This window comes from Archocentrus centrarchus, chromosome 4 (assembly GCF_007364275.1).
Source record: "Archocentrus centrarchus isolate MPI-CPG fArcCen1 chromosome 4, fArcCen1, whole genome shotgun sequence".
NCBI classification, from domain to species: Eukaryota; Metazoa; Chordata; class Actinopteri; order Cichliformes; family Cichlidae; genus Archocentrus; species Archocentrus centrarchus.
This window is the reverse complement of record NC_044349.1, coordinates 34,431,767-34,449,696: the sequence shown is the minus strand read 5'-3', so window position 1 is coordinate 34,449,696 and position 17,930 is coordinate 34,431,767. Positions and strand designations below refer to the sequence as shown.

At 40.8% G+C, this 17,930-nt stretch overlaps 2 protein-coding genes and 1 long non-coding RNA gene across 7 annotated transcripts; 1 reads left to right on the top strand and 2 right to left on the bottom strand.

The window, feature by feature from the left end:
* Positions 1-96: 96 nt before the first annotated feature.
* On the bottom strand, positions 97-5,893 carry rsph4a (radial spoke head component 4A). Of its 2 annotated transcripts, none has more exons than XM_030726915.1 (7): positions 5,690-5,893; positions 4,173-4,395; positions 2,836-3,105; positions 1,409-1,858; positions 1,110-1,254; positions 816-933; positions 97-725 (listed from the first exon to the last, which is right to left on the bottom strand). In XM_030726915.1, the coding sequence occupies exons 1-7, from the start codon at positions 5,773-5,775 to the stop codon at positions 497-499; spliced, it is 1,521 nt and encodes a 506-aa protein (XP_030582775.1). In that variant the 5' UTR covers positions 5,776-5,893; the 3' UTR covers positions 97-496. The 2 variants fall into 2 exon arrangements, with proteins under 2 accessions (XP_030582775.1, XP_030582776.1); XM_030726916.1 differs by having other exon boundaries at positions 583-725; positions 1,073-1,254.
* LOC115778687 (uncharacterized) lies at positions 369-1,451 on the top strand. Its single transcript, XR_004019860.1, has 3 exons — positions 369-663; positions 825-946; positions 1,044-1,451. It is a non-coding gene; the product is annotated as an uncharacterized LOC115778687 (long non-coding RNA).
* A 6,541-nt stretch (positions 5,894-12,434) lies between the features above and the next one.
* On the bottom strand, positions 12,435-17,588 carry dohh (deoxyhypusine hydroxylase/monooxygenase). Of its 4 annotated transcripts, none has more exons than XM_030726519.1 (7): positions 17,506-17,588; positions 17,343-17,432; positions 17,000-17,109; positions 16,252-16,419; positions 15,669-15,745; positions 14,494-14,749; positions 12,435-14,247 (listed from the first exon to the last, which is right to left on the bottom strand). In XM_030726519.1, exons 3-7 carry the CDS (start codon positions 17,103-17,105, stop codon positions 13,937-13,939), a joined length of 918 nt encoding a protein of 305 aa, XP_030582379.1. In that variant the 5' UTR covers positions 17,106-17,109; positions 17,343-17,432; positions 17,506-17,588; the 3' UTR covers positions 12,435-13,936. The 4 variants fall into 4 exon arrangements, with proteins under 4 accessions (XP_030582379.1, XP_030582376.1, XP_030582378.1 ...); XM_030726516.1 differs by having other exon boundaries at positions 17,000-17,106; XM_030726518.1 differs by having other exon boundaries at positions 17,343-17,577.
* Between the last annotated feature and the right edge of the window lie 342 nt (positions 17,589-17,930).

The window sequence follows — 17,930 nt, the reverse complement described above, 5'->3', positions numbered from 1 at the left end:
AATGAAATTATATTTTTCTTTTTTTTTTCTTTGAAATCAAAACATAAATTTGCAAAGAATAGGAAACAAAAACAGTCCGTCTTTTTATTTTCTCAAACCGGAAATACTGTAGCGTTTTGAAGAAAATGGCGAAAGATTGCCAGCAAAAGTTGTCTCTTAATTGTTAATGCTGTGTTGATTCCTGTGTTGCTGTGGGCCGCAACCACGCCAAAAACACACAGCAAAACAACAAGATACCGCTTCTGTCATGCGCGCGCACACACGCACGCACATTCAGGTCACAATAAAACTGTAGGAAATTACAGAACATACAGATTTCCAGTCAGCCGGAAAGACAGAAAACTGTAGAGACAGGTTAAATATTCTTGGCTATTTAAGAGTTACTTAAGTTTTCCACACCTCATCTCTTAATTGCACTCTAAATATTCAAATACATTACCACTGACTTACAAATAAATTATTTTAAAATTTTAATGTCAAATAAGTAACTCGTTTCTCAGTCATCTTCTTCCTCCTCTTCATCTGTTTCCTCCATTTTCTCCCGGATAGCCTGTTGCTCCTCTAAAGCTTCTTTCAGGGTCTGTTCCTCTTCCAGTGATGGGTCCAGGGCCTCTGTGATTTCTGGTCCACTGGGATATTCTTTCTGTGGCAGTGGGGGTACAGGTGGGCTATATCCTCCTCCTGCATACTTTAGACCCCATCCAACATACATGTTGTCAAACTTCCTGCATTAAGAAACAGCATGTGATAGTTTGTAAATTGCAGCATTCCCTTTAGGACAATGTGATGTCATATCTACAAATAAAGGCACTTACTTTCCACAGGCGTATGCATACGCCCCTGGCCAGAGGTTAGAGCACAGCACAGCTTCTGCATGCTGAGATGTGAGCGTGGAGGACAACTTGAGACTCCAGGGTGGGGTGCCAAACATTTCTGAGAAACACAGGTAGACCTCATTGAGTTTTTCAAAAATATTCCCAGTATATTCAATACTAAATGACATTTTGGGAATTCATAATGCAAAGTTATGACCTTGTCATCAGTGTGAGCAACTTATGGACTCTGAACTTACTGGTTTGGCTGGAAAATGTCCAGAGTCAAAGACTGACCTACATCTTGGGAGATGGGAGTCAACATAGGGGGTCCAACCTCTGGCTCAGGTTCATCAGGCTCTTCTTCCTTCTCATCAGCCTCTCCCTCCTCATTAGATTCCTCTCCAGGTTTTATAGCCAAGTTCACCCAAGTACAACGACCCTAAAATAAATTTTCACACAATAAATACAGACAATACAGGCCCAAGCCTCCCCACAACCCCGAATTGGATAAGCAGAAGAAGATGGATGGATAAATACAGACACATTGGGAAGCTTAAAGAACGCCCATGCACCTTGTCTGATCAGACTAGTACCTGTGGCAAGATGTGTTGAGCATGATGCACCCAGGCAGACAAAGATGCAGCCATTTCAGCAACTGGAATGCCCTCAAACTCAGGATTTGCTTCATAGTCATCCTGGTGTGCTTCATCTTCCTCATCACCCTCTTCCTCACCAGCCTGGTAGAAGCCCTGAGGGCTGACCTGCGTGCCAGCAGAGATTCGGGCAATCTGTGCTCGTAAATAGTTAGCTTCATTCCCAGGGAAAGGTGGGTAGCTCACAACTGGGGTGTCCAGCCTCCCGGTGAAAAATCTGCGGATCTGCCGTGCAGCAGTGATCTGTGCAGGACTGACTGAAGGTAGCTTTACCCAAGGAAGACCAGGCTCATTACACACATAGTAAACAAACTTGTTAGCACCTGTTCCTGTGTCTTCCTTTGGCACAACTGGTGGAGGTTTGTAGGTCGACTGCGGAAGTGGATCTATCTGAAAACAAAACACATTAGGACTAGATTAATAATAATTCATTGATTAATTTCACTTCAGTACTTGGTGAAAAAAATGATTGGGGGGGGGGGGGGGGGGGGGGGAGTAAAAAAAACAGGAAAACAATACAACACTGTTTACTTTTTTTTTTTTTTAATCCCTGCCTGTTTTTGTAGTGTGTTTATGAGTAAATCTGGGGAATCCTACCCTTTTCCTCAGCTCCATAACTCAATTTTTTACTTTATTTCATGACCCTTATACACTTTAAATATGCTAATCACTGTGTGAAGAAGAATATGAGACAACTACAGAGTGCATTTAGTGAAGTTAGGATCTTCAGTGATTGCATCAATTTCCAGTAATTCTCAGTTCCCATCACTGAGGCTCAGCTCAGATTTACTTGCTTTACCTGTTTTTCTATTGAGGAGGGTACCTGTTAGATTTTTGGTACAAAAAGAGTCAGAGAGCAAATAGTTGCTAGAATTGTCAAATTGTCAACCCAGACTTCACCAGCAAGAGGGAGTTCTGTAACAAGCAGTCACATGCTAAGATTAAAAACACATTTCTTGTAGTGTCCTTGGCTGTTCTTCCATTTTGTGTCTGTACCACATTTAATATGATGTTGCAGCATATTGACACAGTACTGTGTTAACAGTTCCTTGAGGAGGTACTCTGCAGTGGAAAACAAAGTAAACAAGTACCTGGTACCAAAAGAAATTGTAGTTGAGTCAAATTGTGTGATGCAGTGGGACAGATGAGATACAAAGAAGGAGTGTATAAGAAGTTGTTTCCTTTACTGGCCTTTAGGGCAAGAGCATCAAATTTAGTTTCAATACGGGCCACACTGGGAAATGAGAATCACATCACAGTCCAGAAGCTACAGAATCATAGTTCTTGCTAAATACAGAGCTCTTTCACAATTTGAAAATGTGTGAAGATTAATTCCTACACTGATGAAATATTTTTCACTTCCTCACCTCGTTCTCCTGAGGATCGACCTCTCTCTCGTCTTCCTCAGCTGCTTCATCAATGCTGTGCTCTTCCCCTTCAGCGACAGCTTCAGCAACAATATAGCTGCTCTCCGTTCCCAGAATCTTGCCCCACAGTCGACAGTGCAACAGCGACTGCGACTCAACAAGCTGCTTGAGTGCAAGAAAAATCCTCTGCATCTCCTCTCGGCCCAGACCCACTCCAGCTTGCTCCAGGTAGAAGCCCAACTCACTCACATTAGGAAGAGGTGTTTCCACCTAATGAAGACCAACAAACTGTGTTACATTATGCAGATTCAGTTTTGTTATACTAAACAAGTAATTGATACATAGTTACATTTATATGCTTTCAGGTGAAAAGGCATGTCTGATGTGTCTGACAGCATTATGGATATATTTGTTAGGATGGGGATTTGTCAAAGAGGGGCTTCTGTGGCACACACTCCTCAAGGTCAAGTGCAAACTCAATACAAACCTAGTTAACAGCAGCACAATGCTATTTGGGATTATGGATCGCTTGTAAAATGTTGCTAAAAAAAACAGAACTTCTGTTCTTTAAATGTAATTTAATGTTATTGTTATAACATTAAATTACATTATTAATAATAATAATAATCTCACTACAATGATTGTAGTGTATGCATGCATTTATGTCTGTGCAGTATGCACCCTATCTCCTCCTTAATGGGTTGGCCAGTCTGAAAAAGGTTTGCACACATACAGCAATTATTAAGATCTATATGTTTTTTAAAAATAATTTATTATAAATCCCAATTATTTTGATTTTCATATATATTGTCTTCATTTTGTCATCCCCGTGCAAATGCCATGTTATGTTCTCCGTTGGCATTTCTCTCCCGTCATGCTCAACATACGCCACTTAAACATAATGATCACCAAAATTTGTATCCGTGACTGAATTCTGTTTGACTCACCACTAAATATGGAATGAAGACAAAAAGCACTGCAATTTTAAACAGCCTTCAGTTTAAAGATGCAAGTTTACATTTTCTAATGGCCTTTATCATTTGTTCATACACATGGTCTGAGATGCTTCTAAATTTAGCATCGAGCACCCAAAGGTAAAACACCAATTTGTTACACCATACCAGGAAAAACATGCACATGTTTCAGCCTTGTGGCCTAGCATGAAACAGAATGGAGGTCATATAATTTATATACAACAATCTGTCAGATGATTGGTTTAAAAGAATCACACAGTAATCCACTTCCTAAAGTCATATCCATCATCTTAACAATGTAACAAAGACTGATAGATTGTTGTATATAAAAGCTGTAAAACAGACAGTGTGTGTAGTCAGTACCAGTTCTTCCTCGTGGTCTGCACTTTCTGGTTGAGCAAAGAGCAGGCGCTGCTGCTGAGCCAGCTGCTCATCAGCTGTAGTCTGTGGGAGGTCTTGCAGAGCACTCTGCATGTCTTCTAACAAGCCCCGCTTTACACTGCTGCTCATATCCTCTATCACATCCACTGCGTCGTGTGGCTGCTCATCCATCAGCTGTATCAGCAAGCGAGTGAGGTGGTCATAACTGGAGCATGAATTACACATATTAGTACATGTCAACCCAGAAATGTTAGTAATATTAGTACATGGCTACACAGGTATTCAAACAGGCTTCAGAGTATATCTGGACACTGAGAGTGGCTTATATATTGTGAAGTAGGAGAAGTGGATGTGTGTGTGATTCCAGGGGCAATAACTAAGGTTTCACATGAGGGGACTGACCCAGCTCCCCTCTACATCAACGGCGAGCATGTGGAGAGGGTCCACACCTTCAGGTTTCTTGGTGTCCTCATCTCTGCTGATCTCTCTTGGTCAGATAACATCACAGCTGTTATCAAGAAGGCTCAGCAGCGACTTCACTTCCTGAGGGTCCTCAGGAAGAACAACTTGGACTCAAACCTGCTGCTGACCTTCTACCGCTCATCCATTGAGAGCCTGCTGACGTACTGTATCACAGTATGGTACGGCAGCTGCACTGAGGCAGACAGGGTCAGGCTTCAGAGGGTAGTCAAGACAGCACAAAGAATCGTTGGCTGCCCTCTCCCCTCCCTGATGGACATCTACACCTCCCGCTGCATCAGCAGAGCCAGGAACATCATCAAGGACAGCTCACACCCTGGCTTTGACCTGTTTGACCTGCTGCCCTCTGGCAGGCGCTACAGGTGCATCAAAACCAGAACAAACAGACTCAAGAACAGTTTCTTCGCCAGAGCAATCACCACCCTGAACTCACACACTCACCCACTGTAACTGTGCAATATTATATTATTCATACTGAACAATATCTGACATTCCTATATTGTGTAATATCCAGTATTCATTCACTAGTGCAATATTCATTCACCAAGTGCAATATTCATCATCTTCATTATTATATGTATACACATATTTACTTTTCTTACAATGTACAGATGCACCAATGTATGTATATATTTTTATACATTCTATTTTTTGTATATTTTACACATTGTTTATTTCTGTATATCTCTTGATTATATTGATCATACTAGATTATAATATTTTTATAATATTTTTATTTTAGAGAGTTTGATTTTCTGTTACATGGCACTGAACAGGAGTGGCCCTCCAATCTCATTGTACATCCTGTATAATGACAATAAAGGCATTCTATTCTATTCTATTCTATTCTACATGTACAGGATTCTGATGAATATAGTGCTTATCACTTTGCTTTATTGGATTTTTGCTGATATTTTAAAGCTACATGTGTATCACAGATTAAATAATATCTAACCAACCGAGCAAGAGGAGCCGTGACAGAATCAGATACTAACTTGTATCATAACGCGGTTACTTACAGATTCAGCCTGCTTTTCGTGCTGTTTTTCAACATAAAAGCCTTGATCGCGGCAGCTGACTGCAGTCTCTCCTGTTCTCCGTCCATCGTTCGTCAACGAGCTCGCGACTCTAACGAGCAGAGCAAAGACGTGCAAACTAATATTTTTATTTTACCGCTTCCGCCGTGCGCCGCAAACCAATGCGGACAGCGTACACACTCCGGGGGTTGCTATGGTTACTCTAACAGAGTCGTTGCTAACAGGCTGCCAGGTGACGTAGTCTCTGAAGGACTCTGCGCTCCAGGTGTGAAGTCGGCAGAGACGGAAAGTGATCCCCGAGTGTGTCCCCGCCTCTCCGCATTAAAAACGGACAAACTGACATAAAATACCATTGTTTACTTTAAAAACTCTACATGTGACAGTTTTGTGCCTTCATAGATCAACTTTGTGTAAATTATAAACTGACTGCAGTGCACAACACAATAACTTAATAAATGTGGATGTTATATATTGTTGAAATTTCGTAGTTTTCTTAAGACATCTTAGGTTGTTCATCTTTGTAAATGATGAACAACTCATTAAATGAGAAAATGTGAGTTTTTTTATTTATTTTTTTCATGTATGTTACGCAGTGGTTTTATTGATTTGGTTCACTTTAAATCAAACTGGACTGTGTAGCCTATGAACTAAATGACTTTGACTCCCCTGTTTACATCAGAACTTAGAGATGATGTACAGTGAAGGTTTCATTAAACTATACTGTATCTGACCTGATCATGCTGAGCTCTTCACCACCTTTTGCAGTCTCAGTAGCATTTCAGGTAGGCTGCATATGTTCATATTACTATTGTCATTCATGCTGTTGCAGCTGTATGAGGAGCCAGAGGTGTTCAGGCTCCAAACTAATTCAAATGATCTTCAATATCCTGCCCTGAGGTTATGCTGTCAGTTTCGGGCACATTACTCCACCTTCTAGTTAAAGATCAAATCCTCCACTGACTCCTGTACAGTGAGTTTTTAGCCACCTACTTCAGCTTCCTCCTCTCTGCCAGCTGTTAGTTTGCTGGTGAACCATAAGCTGAGTAATCACAGCTGTTCCCAGCTACAGATTGCATTTTATTTTTCTCACAGCTCCAATACAAGCTACTAATGACAGCTACTGAACAAACAGAAACACGTACTTACAGCAAGCATGTGGTGAATCCACTGTGATCTGGCCATGTGAGCCTGCCTTGCATCAGCACCTACCACTACAGCCAACTAATGTGAAGCTTGAAGACTGAGAAATACACTACCTGGTGGTACGTACTGAGCATGTGAGAAAGCCTGAGCCTGTGAACCTGAGCTCAGGATTAATGAAGCCTGGATTACATACAAATCTCTCCACACAAGATGAATCCCTGCATGGATCTGCCGGGAGAAGTGTAGAAAAAGTCACGTCTGAAAGAACAGCCAACTGAAAATCTGCGTGACTTGTAATTGACGACTTGTGTATTTTCAGGGATTTGTGCAAAACTTGAAGACTTTTCAACATTTAATACGTATGCATGCTTACAGATTTATTTACACATTTACAAATCTGATTACACACATGAATCTAAATATGAACACACAAATATTTTTGCTACAATGATAGCCCAATAGTGTTTTATGGTCCACAGTAAACTGTCCCCCTTTCTTCTCAGCCTTGCTGGGTACACCTTGATAAAAAGCATTTTAAATTTCATTATTAACAGAGATTCTAAGTTGTAATAAAAACATTGCTTTTTTTGCTCAACAAGAGCACACAACCCCCATTCACAATAGACCAGAGTAATAGTCTCATGCACACTGAGACCTCATGTCCCTGGACAAGAACAAGAAAAACTGGACCTAAATATAAAAAACTACATCTAATAACAGAATTCAGAAAACTAAGAATCTAAACTGTAAGCAAACTTTGAAACACAACTAAAGAAATTTAACCACAGACTTCAAATACAAAAACACAAAATAGTGCGCCAGTAGGCCCAGGACCATGACAAGTAATCAGTTGGACAAGGCTTTGAAATCACCTATTTCATGACTCATGAGAACAAAACGTGCCGGCTATGCGTCACGCGTGGATGCTCTTTGTATGAAAAGGCAAGCGTTTTCAGTGAGTGTGACACCTAAATGTTTTAAGCAGCACTATTAAATAATGTGGTTATTTTGCACCAAACAATGTGAGGGATTGCACAGACACTGTCATTAAGGTCTGTTTGATGCTGCAGGTCAGAGACATGTAACAGCAGTCTGGCACTGTTACAGGAGGGAGGGGCGCACCACAGATCAGATCAGGGTCAGAATTCTCACAAGAATAAATAAATGAAAAATAAATGCTTGTCAGATATCAAAACACTTGGAGGGTGACGACAGACAGAGTAATTTTTATTTTTAAATATTGATGATTGAAGAAAAAAAATTGGGCTCCAACAGAAAGGGCACTTTTGTCATCCAGGGCAAAAGGGCAGGTGCTTGAGAACCACTAGGGGTCTATCTGTGCACGTGCCCGACCTGTTAGTGACCTTCTACCAATCCAATTCAATTCAATTCAATTTTATTTATATAGCGCCAAATCACAACAAACAGTCTCCTCAAGGTGCTTTGTATTGTGGGTAAAGACCCTACAATAATACAGAGAAAACCCAACAGTCAAAATGACCCCCTATGAGCAGCACTTGGTGACAGTGGGAAGGAAAAACTCCCTTTTAACAGGAAGAAACCTCCAGCAGAACCAGGCTCAGGGAGGGGGGGTCATCTGCTGAGACCGGTTGGGCTGAGGGGAGAGAGATAGAACAAAAGACACACTGTGGAAGAGAGCCAGAGATTAATAACAATCAATGATTAAATGCAGAGTGGAGTATAAACAACCCCCCAGCAGCCTAGGCCTATAGCAGCATAACTAAGGGCTGGTTCAGGGTCACCTGATCCAGCCCTAAATATAAGCTTGATCAAAAAGGAACGTCTTAGGCCTAATCTTTAAAATAGAGAGGGTGTCTGTTTCCCGAGCTGGTTCCACAGAAGAGGGGCCTGAAAGCTGAAGGCTCTGCCTCCCATTCTACTCTTAAGTATCCTAGGAACCACAAGTAAGCCAGCAGTCTGAGAGTGAAGTGCTCTGTTGGGGTGATATGGTACTATGAGGTCTTTGAGATAAGATGGGGCCTGATTATTCAAGACCTTGTAGGTGATCACACTCTCGATCCACCATCGAGAGTGTGATGGAATACTGCATCTCTGCCTGGTATGCTGGGAGCTCGGCTGCAGACAGACGTGGCTGCCCTCTGCACTCCATGGAGGAGATCGCTGGCTCCAGATGCCTGAGGAGGTCCACGGCTATTCTCAGTGATCCCTCCCACCCAGCACATCACCTGTTTGGACAATTGCCTTCTGGCTAACGATTCAGGTCAATGAAAGCCCACACATCCAGGCTAGGAAACACTTTCTACCCTTGCGCCAGTAAAACATTAAACAACCACCGATCTGGACATTTACTCTGTGAATGTCTCCATCATGTCCAATACCACCTCAATGGTTACAACTCTCTGCAACAGCCATGTCCATGACTCTGTACAATACTTCTGTTTATACTTTGTGCAATACCTACCAAACTGCTACACATCTACACCCATGTCACTCATATATATCCATACTCATATTCTTGATAAGTATATTTATTTATTGCAGTATTTATCTTTACCTGTGTAAATATAATTCCTTAGCTGTGTAAATATAACTTAAACAGATGTGTTGAACATATTTTATTTACATTTTATTTATCTTATTCTATTTCTAAATACTTTTATTTATTTTTATAGCTGCACAATGGGAGAAGCACCTGTAATTTCATATGTGACATATAATGACAATAAAGCTATTCTATTCTATCAGGGTGCACACTTGTATAATTGGCATTTTTAACTTAGCATCCTTATACCACTGTGACTTTTGCTGTAAAATTATGCTTCATACAGTACCAGTCAAAAGTTTGGACACACCTTCTCATTCAATGCTTTTATTTATTTCCCCCTACATTGTAAATTAATACTGAAGTCATCCAGACTGTAAAGGAACACATAAGGAATCATGTAGTAAACTTAAAAGTGTTAATCCAAAAATTTTAGATTTTAAATTCTTCAAAGTCAGCACCTTTTGCTTTGATCACAGCTTTGCTCACTCTTGGTATTCTCTCAGTCAGCTTCATGAGGTCATCACCTGAAATGGTTCTCCAACAGTCTTGAAGGAGTTCCCAGAGGTGCTGAGCACTTGATGGCTGCTTTGCCTTCACTCTGTGGCCCAACTCATCCCAAACCATCTCAGTTGGGTTTAGATCAGGTGATTGTGGAGGTGGTGGTGCACACTCTTTCTTGGTCAAATAACCCCTACATAGCCTGGAGGTGTGTTTGGGGTCACTGTCCTGTTGTCAAACACATAATGATCCCACTCAGCTCAAACCAGAGTGGATGGCATGTCACTGCAGAATGCTGTGGTAGCCGTGCTGTTAAGTGTGCCTTGGGTTTTGAATAAATTGCCAACACATCCTCCTCCATACTTCACAGTGGGAACTACACATGTAGGAACCATCTGCTCACCTTTTCTGGGTCTTACATAGACCGGTCCACTGGTCATGACATAAACAATTCATAAACAATTCACACGAACGTGCCAAGCCGCCTCTTCTGGGAAGAAGATGCATGCATGTATATGCACGAGCAAAGGGGGATGGGGGCACGAAACCCACCATCATATTACTACTTTCACTTCACCTGTCAGTGATCATAATGATATACCCGATCGATGTATGTAATCAATAATGTTTATAAAAGTATGCATTTACAATCACAAAAAACAATAGTCATACTCATAATCTATTATGAATAATTTTGGTACCAAAAATAAGTATCCAGTTGAACTAAATTACTACAGACCAGTGGCCCTTACATTGCACACCATGAAAAATGATGCTGTCCTCTACATGCTAGTAGATCTGTGAAGAGTAAGGCCCCCTCAACACCCTGTGAAAGTTTGTGGGGTGGACATAGAGGCAGTAACAAAATATAAATAAGAGACACAGAGGCGTTTCTTTTTGAAAACTAAGATCTCTTGACATCAGCAGTAAAATGCTGAAGATGTTCTATCAGTCTGTAGTGGCAAGTGTGCTGTTCTTCAATGCAGTCTGTTGAGGTGGAAGCATCAGAAACAAGGATGCAGGGAGACCGGACAAACTAGTGAGGAAAGCTGGCTCTGTAACTGGAGCCAGAATGGTCACACTGGGGAGGTGGTGGAAAAATGCCCACTGAAGACTTCAGAAGCCATCCTGAACAACTCTGATCACCCACTTTATAACATCTTTATGGAACAAAAGAACATCAGTAATGGAAGACTCCTCTCTCTCCAGGAGAAGTACAAGTGCTGAGGACCCAAATGCAATGAACATTTCAACACCACCTCTCCTGTGAAAAACTTCCTGCGACACGAAGCTGCTGTGACAACCTAAAACCATTTCTTTACTACAAACTCATGATGGCAAATATCCAGTGGTGTGTATTAAAGACTGTGTGTAACAGCAGAAGCTGACCCACAATGCTTTAAAGACAGGCACATTTACATAATAAGTCTCTAAAAACAGTTTCAAAATACACGAAACGCTGAAAGGTGTGTTTTATCATGAACTGAATTATTGGGGAAAGGAAAAAATATTTAGTGGCCATTAAATTGTGTTCAGAAATGGAAAATTGACAATTCATCTCATATAAATGATGTCATGCTGCTCTCCCCTATATAAGCTACCTTGAGCTGTTAAAAGCATCGGCCCTGTATTTACTTGGTATCAGATCAACACCCAAATTCGTAGTCTCACACGCCACTATTGTGCATTGTAACAGGGAGTGAACCACCCAGAGAGGAAGACTTTACGAACTGTAAGTTCAAAAAGTCTTAAAATCTCTCCAAGTTGAATTGAGGTCTGTTGTGAGAGCACCTGTCAAAAATGCATAAAGTTGTATGATTCTTTCTGTATGCTTTTTTTAAGAGTTGCCACTTCCTTGCACTATTTTAATTTACAACCAACATTATCATTTTAGATGCATTTGACTGACATTATTCACATTTTTTCCCATAGAAATCACGATGCTGTTAAGAATTTATTGAATGAGAAAATTGTGAAGTGAAAAAGTGATATTGTGACAGCCCTAAGGTTTTAAGGTCAGGGGATACATCAGGATATCTCAGTTTCAGAAGTTAATGGATCAGGAGCCCTAACGGTATTCAAAAATTTATTACGGGCAGAGAGCTGATTCAAAATCATGCTTGCTCTTCCCAACAGGACAACATCGCTTCATAATTTTGTGAAATAACTGTCTGAAAAAGCGAGTTGTCCTTATCGTGTTCAAGAATAACAGCGTTGACTGTGGGCACGTTTCTGCATCGCTTTTTCCAAAAGACATTTCATTCCCCTGAAACATGATTTACATTTTCTAGCAGGTCACTGTGGTTCACATCATTTTAAAACCATTCTGATGCCAACAGCCACCATCTTTTGTTGCCTTTCTCTACCCATTTCATTGAATTCAATTACTTTGTCACATCTTAAAATACACGTCCAAAAACAATGCCTGAAAACAATCAAATAAGTTAATCGTGACCTGGTAGAGAAGTATCAGTTCACAGAGTTGCAAAACTACTAAAAGAACTGGAGTTGTAGGACTTACAGAAATAAAAGCTTATTGTGAAACTGGGAAGAGACACATTCAATGTATACATCATTTTTATTTTATACGCAGTCCACAGTCGAATATGAATAAAAATATACAAAAACTGTAAGCTGTGCTCCACAGTAATTTAGGAACAACGTACCCAGAGAAGTGTGAGAAACTGACCCCATTACTGCGTGTAGCAGACTTCAGATTGGGAAAGGACACTTTAATGGGGATGAATTGAAATGAAGCCTCATCACAGCACACCTAGAATGACAACCAGTGCTTATACTGTATTTAGAACCAGTCCATATAGTAGTATTTAAGTGCCATATGATCGATCATGCAGTGCCAAAACAAAATGTAAGAAATGTAAACACAGAAAGAGGAAAAGCCTCTTTCTGTGTTTACATTTTTTTTTAGACATTGAATATTTCCGCTTGTCTTTCTGACAAGCTGAAATATCACGTTGGCAAGTGGTTCAAATTTCAAACCAAAGCTGACCATAAACTAAAATACAGTCACAGAGACCATCTATACTTTCACAATAGTTAAACTCATAGACATGTATTGCCTTACGGCTGCACAATTGCCAAGTTATATTTTCAATACATGACAATTTTGGCCTAAAACCATTGTACTGTTGCTCTTTGCATTATTGATGTTGTTGATTTAGCTTGTGTAAAAATCCAGGATGCCTTTCTTTACAGTGGCGTACTTTTGCCACTAAGAGCTCAAACTCATTCACCGTTTTGTTCAGCTTGAGCAAAACAAAGTACTTTTGGTCTGCCTGAAGTACACTCATTCATCTCCAGATCACCCGTCTGTTTCTGGCAACATACAACAGAGGTTGGATGGTTATTGGGGCAGTTCTTTGTCACTCACTCCGTTGCTTCTGTGCAGGTCTCCCAAGCCTGCTGACAGGTGGACATCTTGTCAACCACATCTGTACCTGCAGGCTTCATGATAGAGAAGACAGCTGACTGACGGCGTAAGAGCGACTGCTGGCACAGCCAATTTGTGGACCTAACTAAAGACCGGCTGACCCCATGTTCTCTGTGTTCCACCCTTTGTTTTTAAATTTATCTGGTTTTCAGCTGAGCAAATATTAGCACAAGGAATATTACCATTAAAAATGTTTTTTCTGGCATAGTTTTTCTAAAGATTTGCACAATTGTTGTCAATAAGCATCATCTCAGTATTGACCTAAATAATTGGAATAATTTTTTTTGCCATAACTGAACAGCCCTATTACATCTTGGTTGTATAAACGGGTAAGCTGCAGCATCAGTCCTGATCTACTCAAAGTTCCACAGATACATAATGTTCATTTGAATGCAGCGGTATCTTTGAAGAAGAAAGGACAAAGCTCGCTCCCACTGTCTGGTTTCTGTGGGCTTTTAGAAATTAGTTTATGATTCTTGTACTGAGTATTTTTCATACTCCAAGGCATCATTCCAGGGAACAGTTTTAATGAAGTAGCACTGAGTTGTGCAGCTCTTTCAGGTCTGCAATGTAATGATACACACACTAAATGCTTCACCAGGCGTGACATTTAACCCTGTAAGCTGACCAATCCATCTGCATACTGGAACTGGTCACTGTTTTCATACTCCAACATGTCAAGAGCGACCTCACAGCTCTCCTTGACAACACGCTCTGGGTCTTCACGGTAATGACACAGCACAGCCAGACACTCGTCTCTGCCGATAGAGCCTAGCGCCTCTGCGGCCTCGTGTCGGACCATGGGGTTCTCATTGGAACGCTCCAAAGCTGCACGCAGAGCTGGGACTGCTGCCGGGTGCTGCATCTGACCCAGGACATAGCCAATCTCATGACGGAACAGAGCACTGGAGCAGTGCAGGCCTGCAGGCAAACACAACAGGAGGCACCTCTTATTACTGTGCGCCTGCATACATCTACATGCTTTTTTGCACTTCAAAGATTTACAAAGTTCTTGACTTTCATTTATATGCAGATTTCATAAGCTGTTCAGTAAGCAACATTTGGAGGTTCCTTGAGATAGTGATCCAGAACCACGGTGTAATATAACTGCTGTGTGAATTATAAATGATCACATAGTTAATTGTAAGCCATAGTGTTGTACTTTACCATCTCCTAGTGCCAACACAGCCTCCTCAGTGCCAAGGTTACGCAGAGCAAACATGGCACGGTAGCGGTCAAAGAGTGGAAGGCTTTCATCCAACAGTGCGGAGCGCAGCTCTGGCACGCTCTTCTTTGCTGCTGGAGGGGCTGGGTCTACAGAGCAGTACGGGTTTTTATCTGTGCTTCCATCCTGCAGCTGTTTCTCTCCTCCACTCTGAAGCCATTCCAGCCTTCGAACAGCCAACTGACACGTCTCTGCAACCTGTGTGGAGTGGATGTCAGCTTTTATGTTGTTTCTGTGGCAAATGAGTGTTAATAATTGAGTGCGCAAGCTGCAATTTTAATTGGTTCCAAGCATTAAAAGTAACTGAAATTTCACCAGAAGTAAACATCAAAAAGAACTATAAATTGCATTTTTACATAAATAAAAATATGTCAAATGATTACATTAAAACTCTGGAGCACTGAGGTAAACAAAGTCATACACGTGGAAGGTCGTTGTTTCAGTCCCAGAGTGTTCTCCTGGAAGGTGCCTTTCTCAAAACCCAATTTGAATTATTTCTAGTATATGATAGCATTAGTGTGTATATATATTTTATATATATTTCTTAGTTTTAGACTAGTTGCGTGTGTGTCACACACATATGAAATTAAAGTTAAAATCTAAAATGATAATGAAACAATACAATACCAACATCCATCCAGTTATTTCCTTCCACCATCCGAGCAGAGCGAAAATCAGATTTGTGTGAATTTGACTAAGGCAACATCTAACATATCATAAATTATTTAACCTACATATTTATTCTGCATTTATATATATCCATAGACCATAAATATACATTCTTATTTACACATATATCTCATTTATCACACTGTCACAATTGCACTTTATCCATAATTGCAAAATATTTTTTATTTATTGCACTCTGTAATTTCCACAGTTTTCATATTTGCACAGTGCTACCATTTGCACTTGTTATAGATGATAACCACACTCAGGTGCCTTGTACTGAACAATGACAAAGTTGAATCCAGCCATCCATTGATTAGCTATTTTAGGCTAACGTAATTATAATTTTTTTTAAATTAATATCTTGCCCTATGATAGCTGTGACAGACTCCAGTTAAAATGAAAAACTAGTCCAAAGTTACAGGCAAATTTTGAGTTATGCTCTTACCTCAATGACAGGATCCTGACTAAACTCTTTCAGAAGGTCCAGAACCACAGAATCACCAATTGCCCCCAGAGCTTCTCCTACAGACACACAGACGGCAGTCAGACGTAGATACAGCCTTTTTGGCAAAGTGCAGCCTTTTTGCAAGTCACACGTATATTAGCAGCAGAGGTAAAACTGGCTACTCTTTTTTAGCATTTTTGTTTCGGCAGTCCTTGATGTCATTCAGCATTCTGTGGCTGCTGATGGCATGAGAGTGACAGAGTGATGTAGCGCATTTTCTTCCTTTTGCTGTGTGTGGATGTAAAAATGTGTGTGGATGTAAAAATACAAGAAGCAGATTAACATAAAGCACGAGTTAGTTCTTTGCTTGCAGTACTTTCAGTGCAGCAAGGAAAGAACACCTGGTGCTTTCAGCAAGCAAGGAACACCTGGTCATCTGCTTGTTCAAGCAATTTTTCCAATTAGCCAATGCACCCACAATTGCAATGGACTGGGCTTCATGTAATGTTCACACTAAACATGCTCTGTCAAGGTACTTGCGTTTGGTAGTGCACTGACTCCTCATCCCCACGAAGCTGTTTACCTGCTTCATGCCTGACCATTGGCTCCTGCTGTGTATCTTTGAGAATAGCAGTCAAAGTAGGAATGGCCCGTTTGTCCTGCATCTGTCCCAGGCAGTAGGCCAACTCGTGCTTCAGCAGAGCCGAGTCATCAGTGAAGGCTTTGCTGATCCATTCTATAGCTTCAGCACCTGACACGCAGATGACAGCTTAAATCAGTTCACCCAACAGGACATTCCAAAAATCTCCAGAGGCATTCAGTCAGCAAATGTATCACACAATATGCCCAAGCTGTGCTGTGATTTCAGCTACATTTACATGTAAAATGATCTGTCACAGAGAAAGACAGAAACAACTGAATGTCTTGTCTTGACACATGGTACACCACTGCTTCCTATTATCTGGGAAAGCAAGACTTTGTGGAAAGTACTGTTGTCCAAAGGTTCTTTTTTTTTTGCACTGAATTTTGTGGAAAAAAGAAGATGGGCTATTTAAAGTCTCTTTGATGAGGCATGTCAGACAGACAAAAAAAAAACTAAGATGATATACATTTGAAAAAATATCCAAATTCAAAACTGAACTCCAAATATCTACGCCATTTGTACCCCTCCAAACAAATATTGGAGTTCTAAATAATACTGCAAATCCTGAGCATTGAGCACATGGATTGCTGTTATTTTGTTATTTACTTAAGTGCTTTTGTTGTTTATACAGTTTATTTTTAAAAACGCAGCATGTTTCTGGTGTTAGTGTTTTTCTGACATGTTTTACCTCCCAGGTTCCTCAGGGTAAATAAAGCTCTGAACCGCTTGGTCAGGTCTTGTCGTGGGTCCACCAGATCCCGTCCTACTGCTGCAATCTTCTCGACGGCAGCCATGCTGCTGATGCACAGAGAGCAAGAAAGTTGTGTGCATTGGGTTTACTGGTGTGCTTTTTCCGCCGCTCCTGAACCGGCGTTCATTGCACATGCGTGTGACGTAAAATGCGGCGTTCAAAGAACATGGCAAACGTCGGGTTTTCATGATGTATTCAAAATGCCGTAAAACCCGGCATTCTGGTGGGATTTTCGCCGGCGTTTTTTTCATCATTTCTTTATTATTTATTATTTACTTACGTCGTAGGTTACGGCGTGGCGTTCAAAGGGGTTTCCAGTTACGGCGTAGATTTCCCGCTAAAGCATAAATCCCCGGTAACACCAGGCCAGCTGCATCATACAGAATTCACGAATGTCAGTACACAATGGTTAAAAGGAGTAAAAGTTGGGTAAACACACCAACCTTCAGAATGCCCGACCAATGTTTTACACAGCTCTGTCAGTCCCAACAGCAATATAGCATCACGCGGTGCAATGCAACTTCCGGTTGCATGGAGACGTTTCTATAGATTTTTCAAAATAAAAGCATTTCTATTCCGGTGTTGTGCCAGAAAGTGATCGCCTGCCAAAAAGTGATTGCCAGAAAATGATTGCCCGTATTTAAACTGTGTAAATGACTTGCTGACCTATAATCTGTGAAAAATATGTCAAACATTTCTCTCGTGAATGATATCAAATCATTTTGAGTAAGAAACAACATTTCTGTCACAAGATAGAAGCTGCAATCAGTTTTTGGCAGCGACTTTTATATATTCTTTATTTATCAGGGTGAAAACTGTGATTTTAAAGAGAAATCTGGCCAAGAGGGCAGCAGAAATCAGAACAAAT

Bases quoted from the DNA above. Each gene is read 5' to 3' on its own strand.
- rsph4a (XM_030726915.1), bottom strand. From the start codon at position 5,775: ATGGACGGAGAACAGGAGAGACTGCAGTCAGCTGCCGCGATCAAGGCT. The intron at 3,106-4,172 runs GTACTGACTACA...GGTCTTCATTAG, and splicing joins CAGACCACGAGGAAGAACTG to GTGGAAACACCTCTTCCTAA. The intron at 934-1,109 runs GTCAGTCTTTGA...TGTGTTTCTCAG, and splicing joins TCCCATCTCCCAAGATGTAG to AAATGTTTGGCACCCCACCC.
- dohh (XM_030726519.1), bottom strand. From the start codon at position 17,105: ATGGCTGCCGTCGAGAAGATTGCAGCAGTAGGACGGGATCTGGTGGAC. The intron at 15,746-16,251 runs GTAAACAGCTTC...GTGTGTCTGTAG, and splicing joins AATGGTCAGGCATGAAGCAG to GAGAAGCTCTGGGGGCAATT. The intron at 14,248-14,493 runs GTAAAGTACAAC...GTTTGCCTGCAG, and splicing joins TGTGTTGGCACTAGGAGATG to GCCTGCACTGCTCCAGTGCT.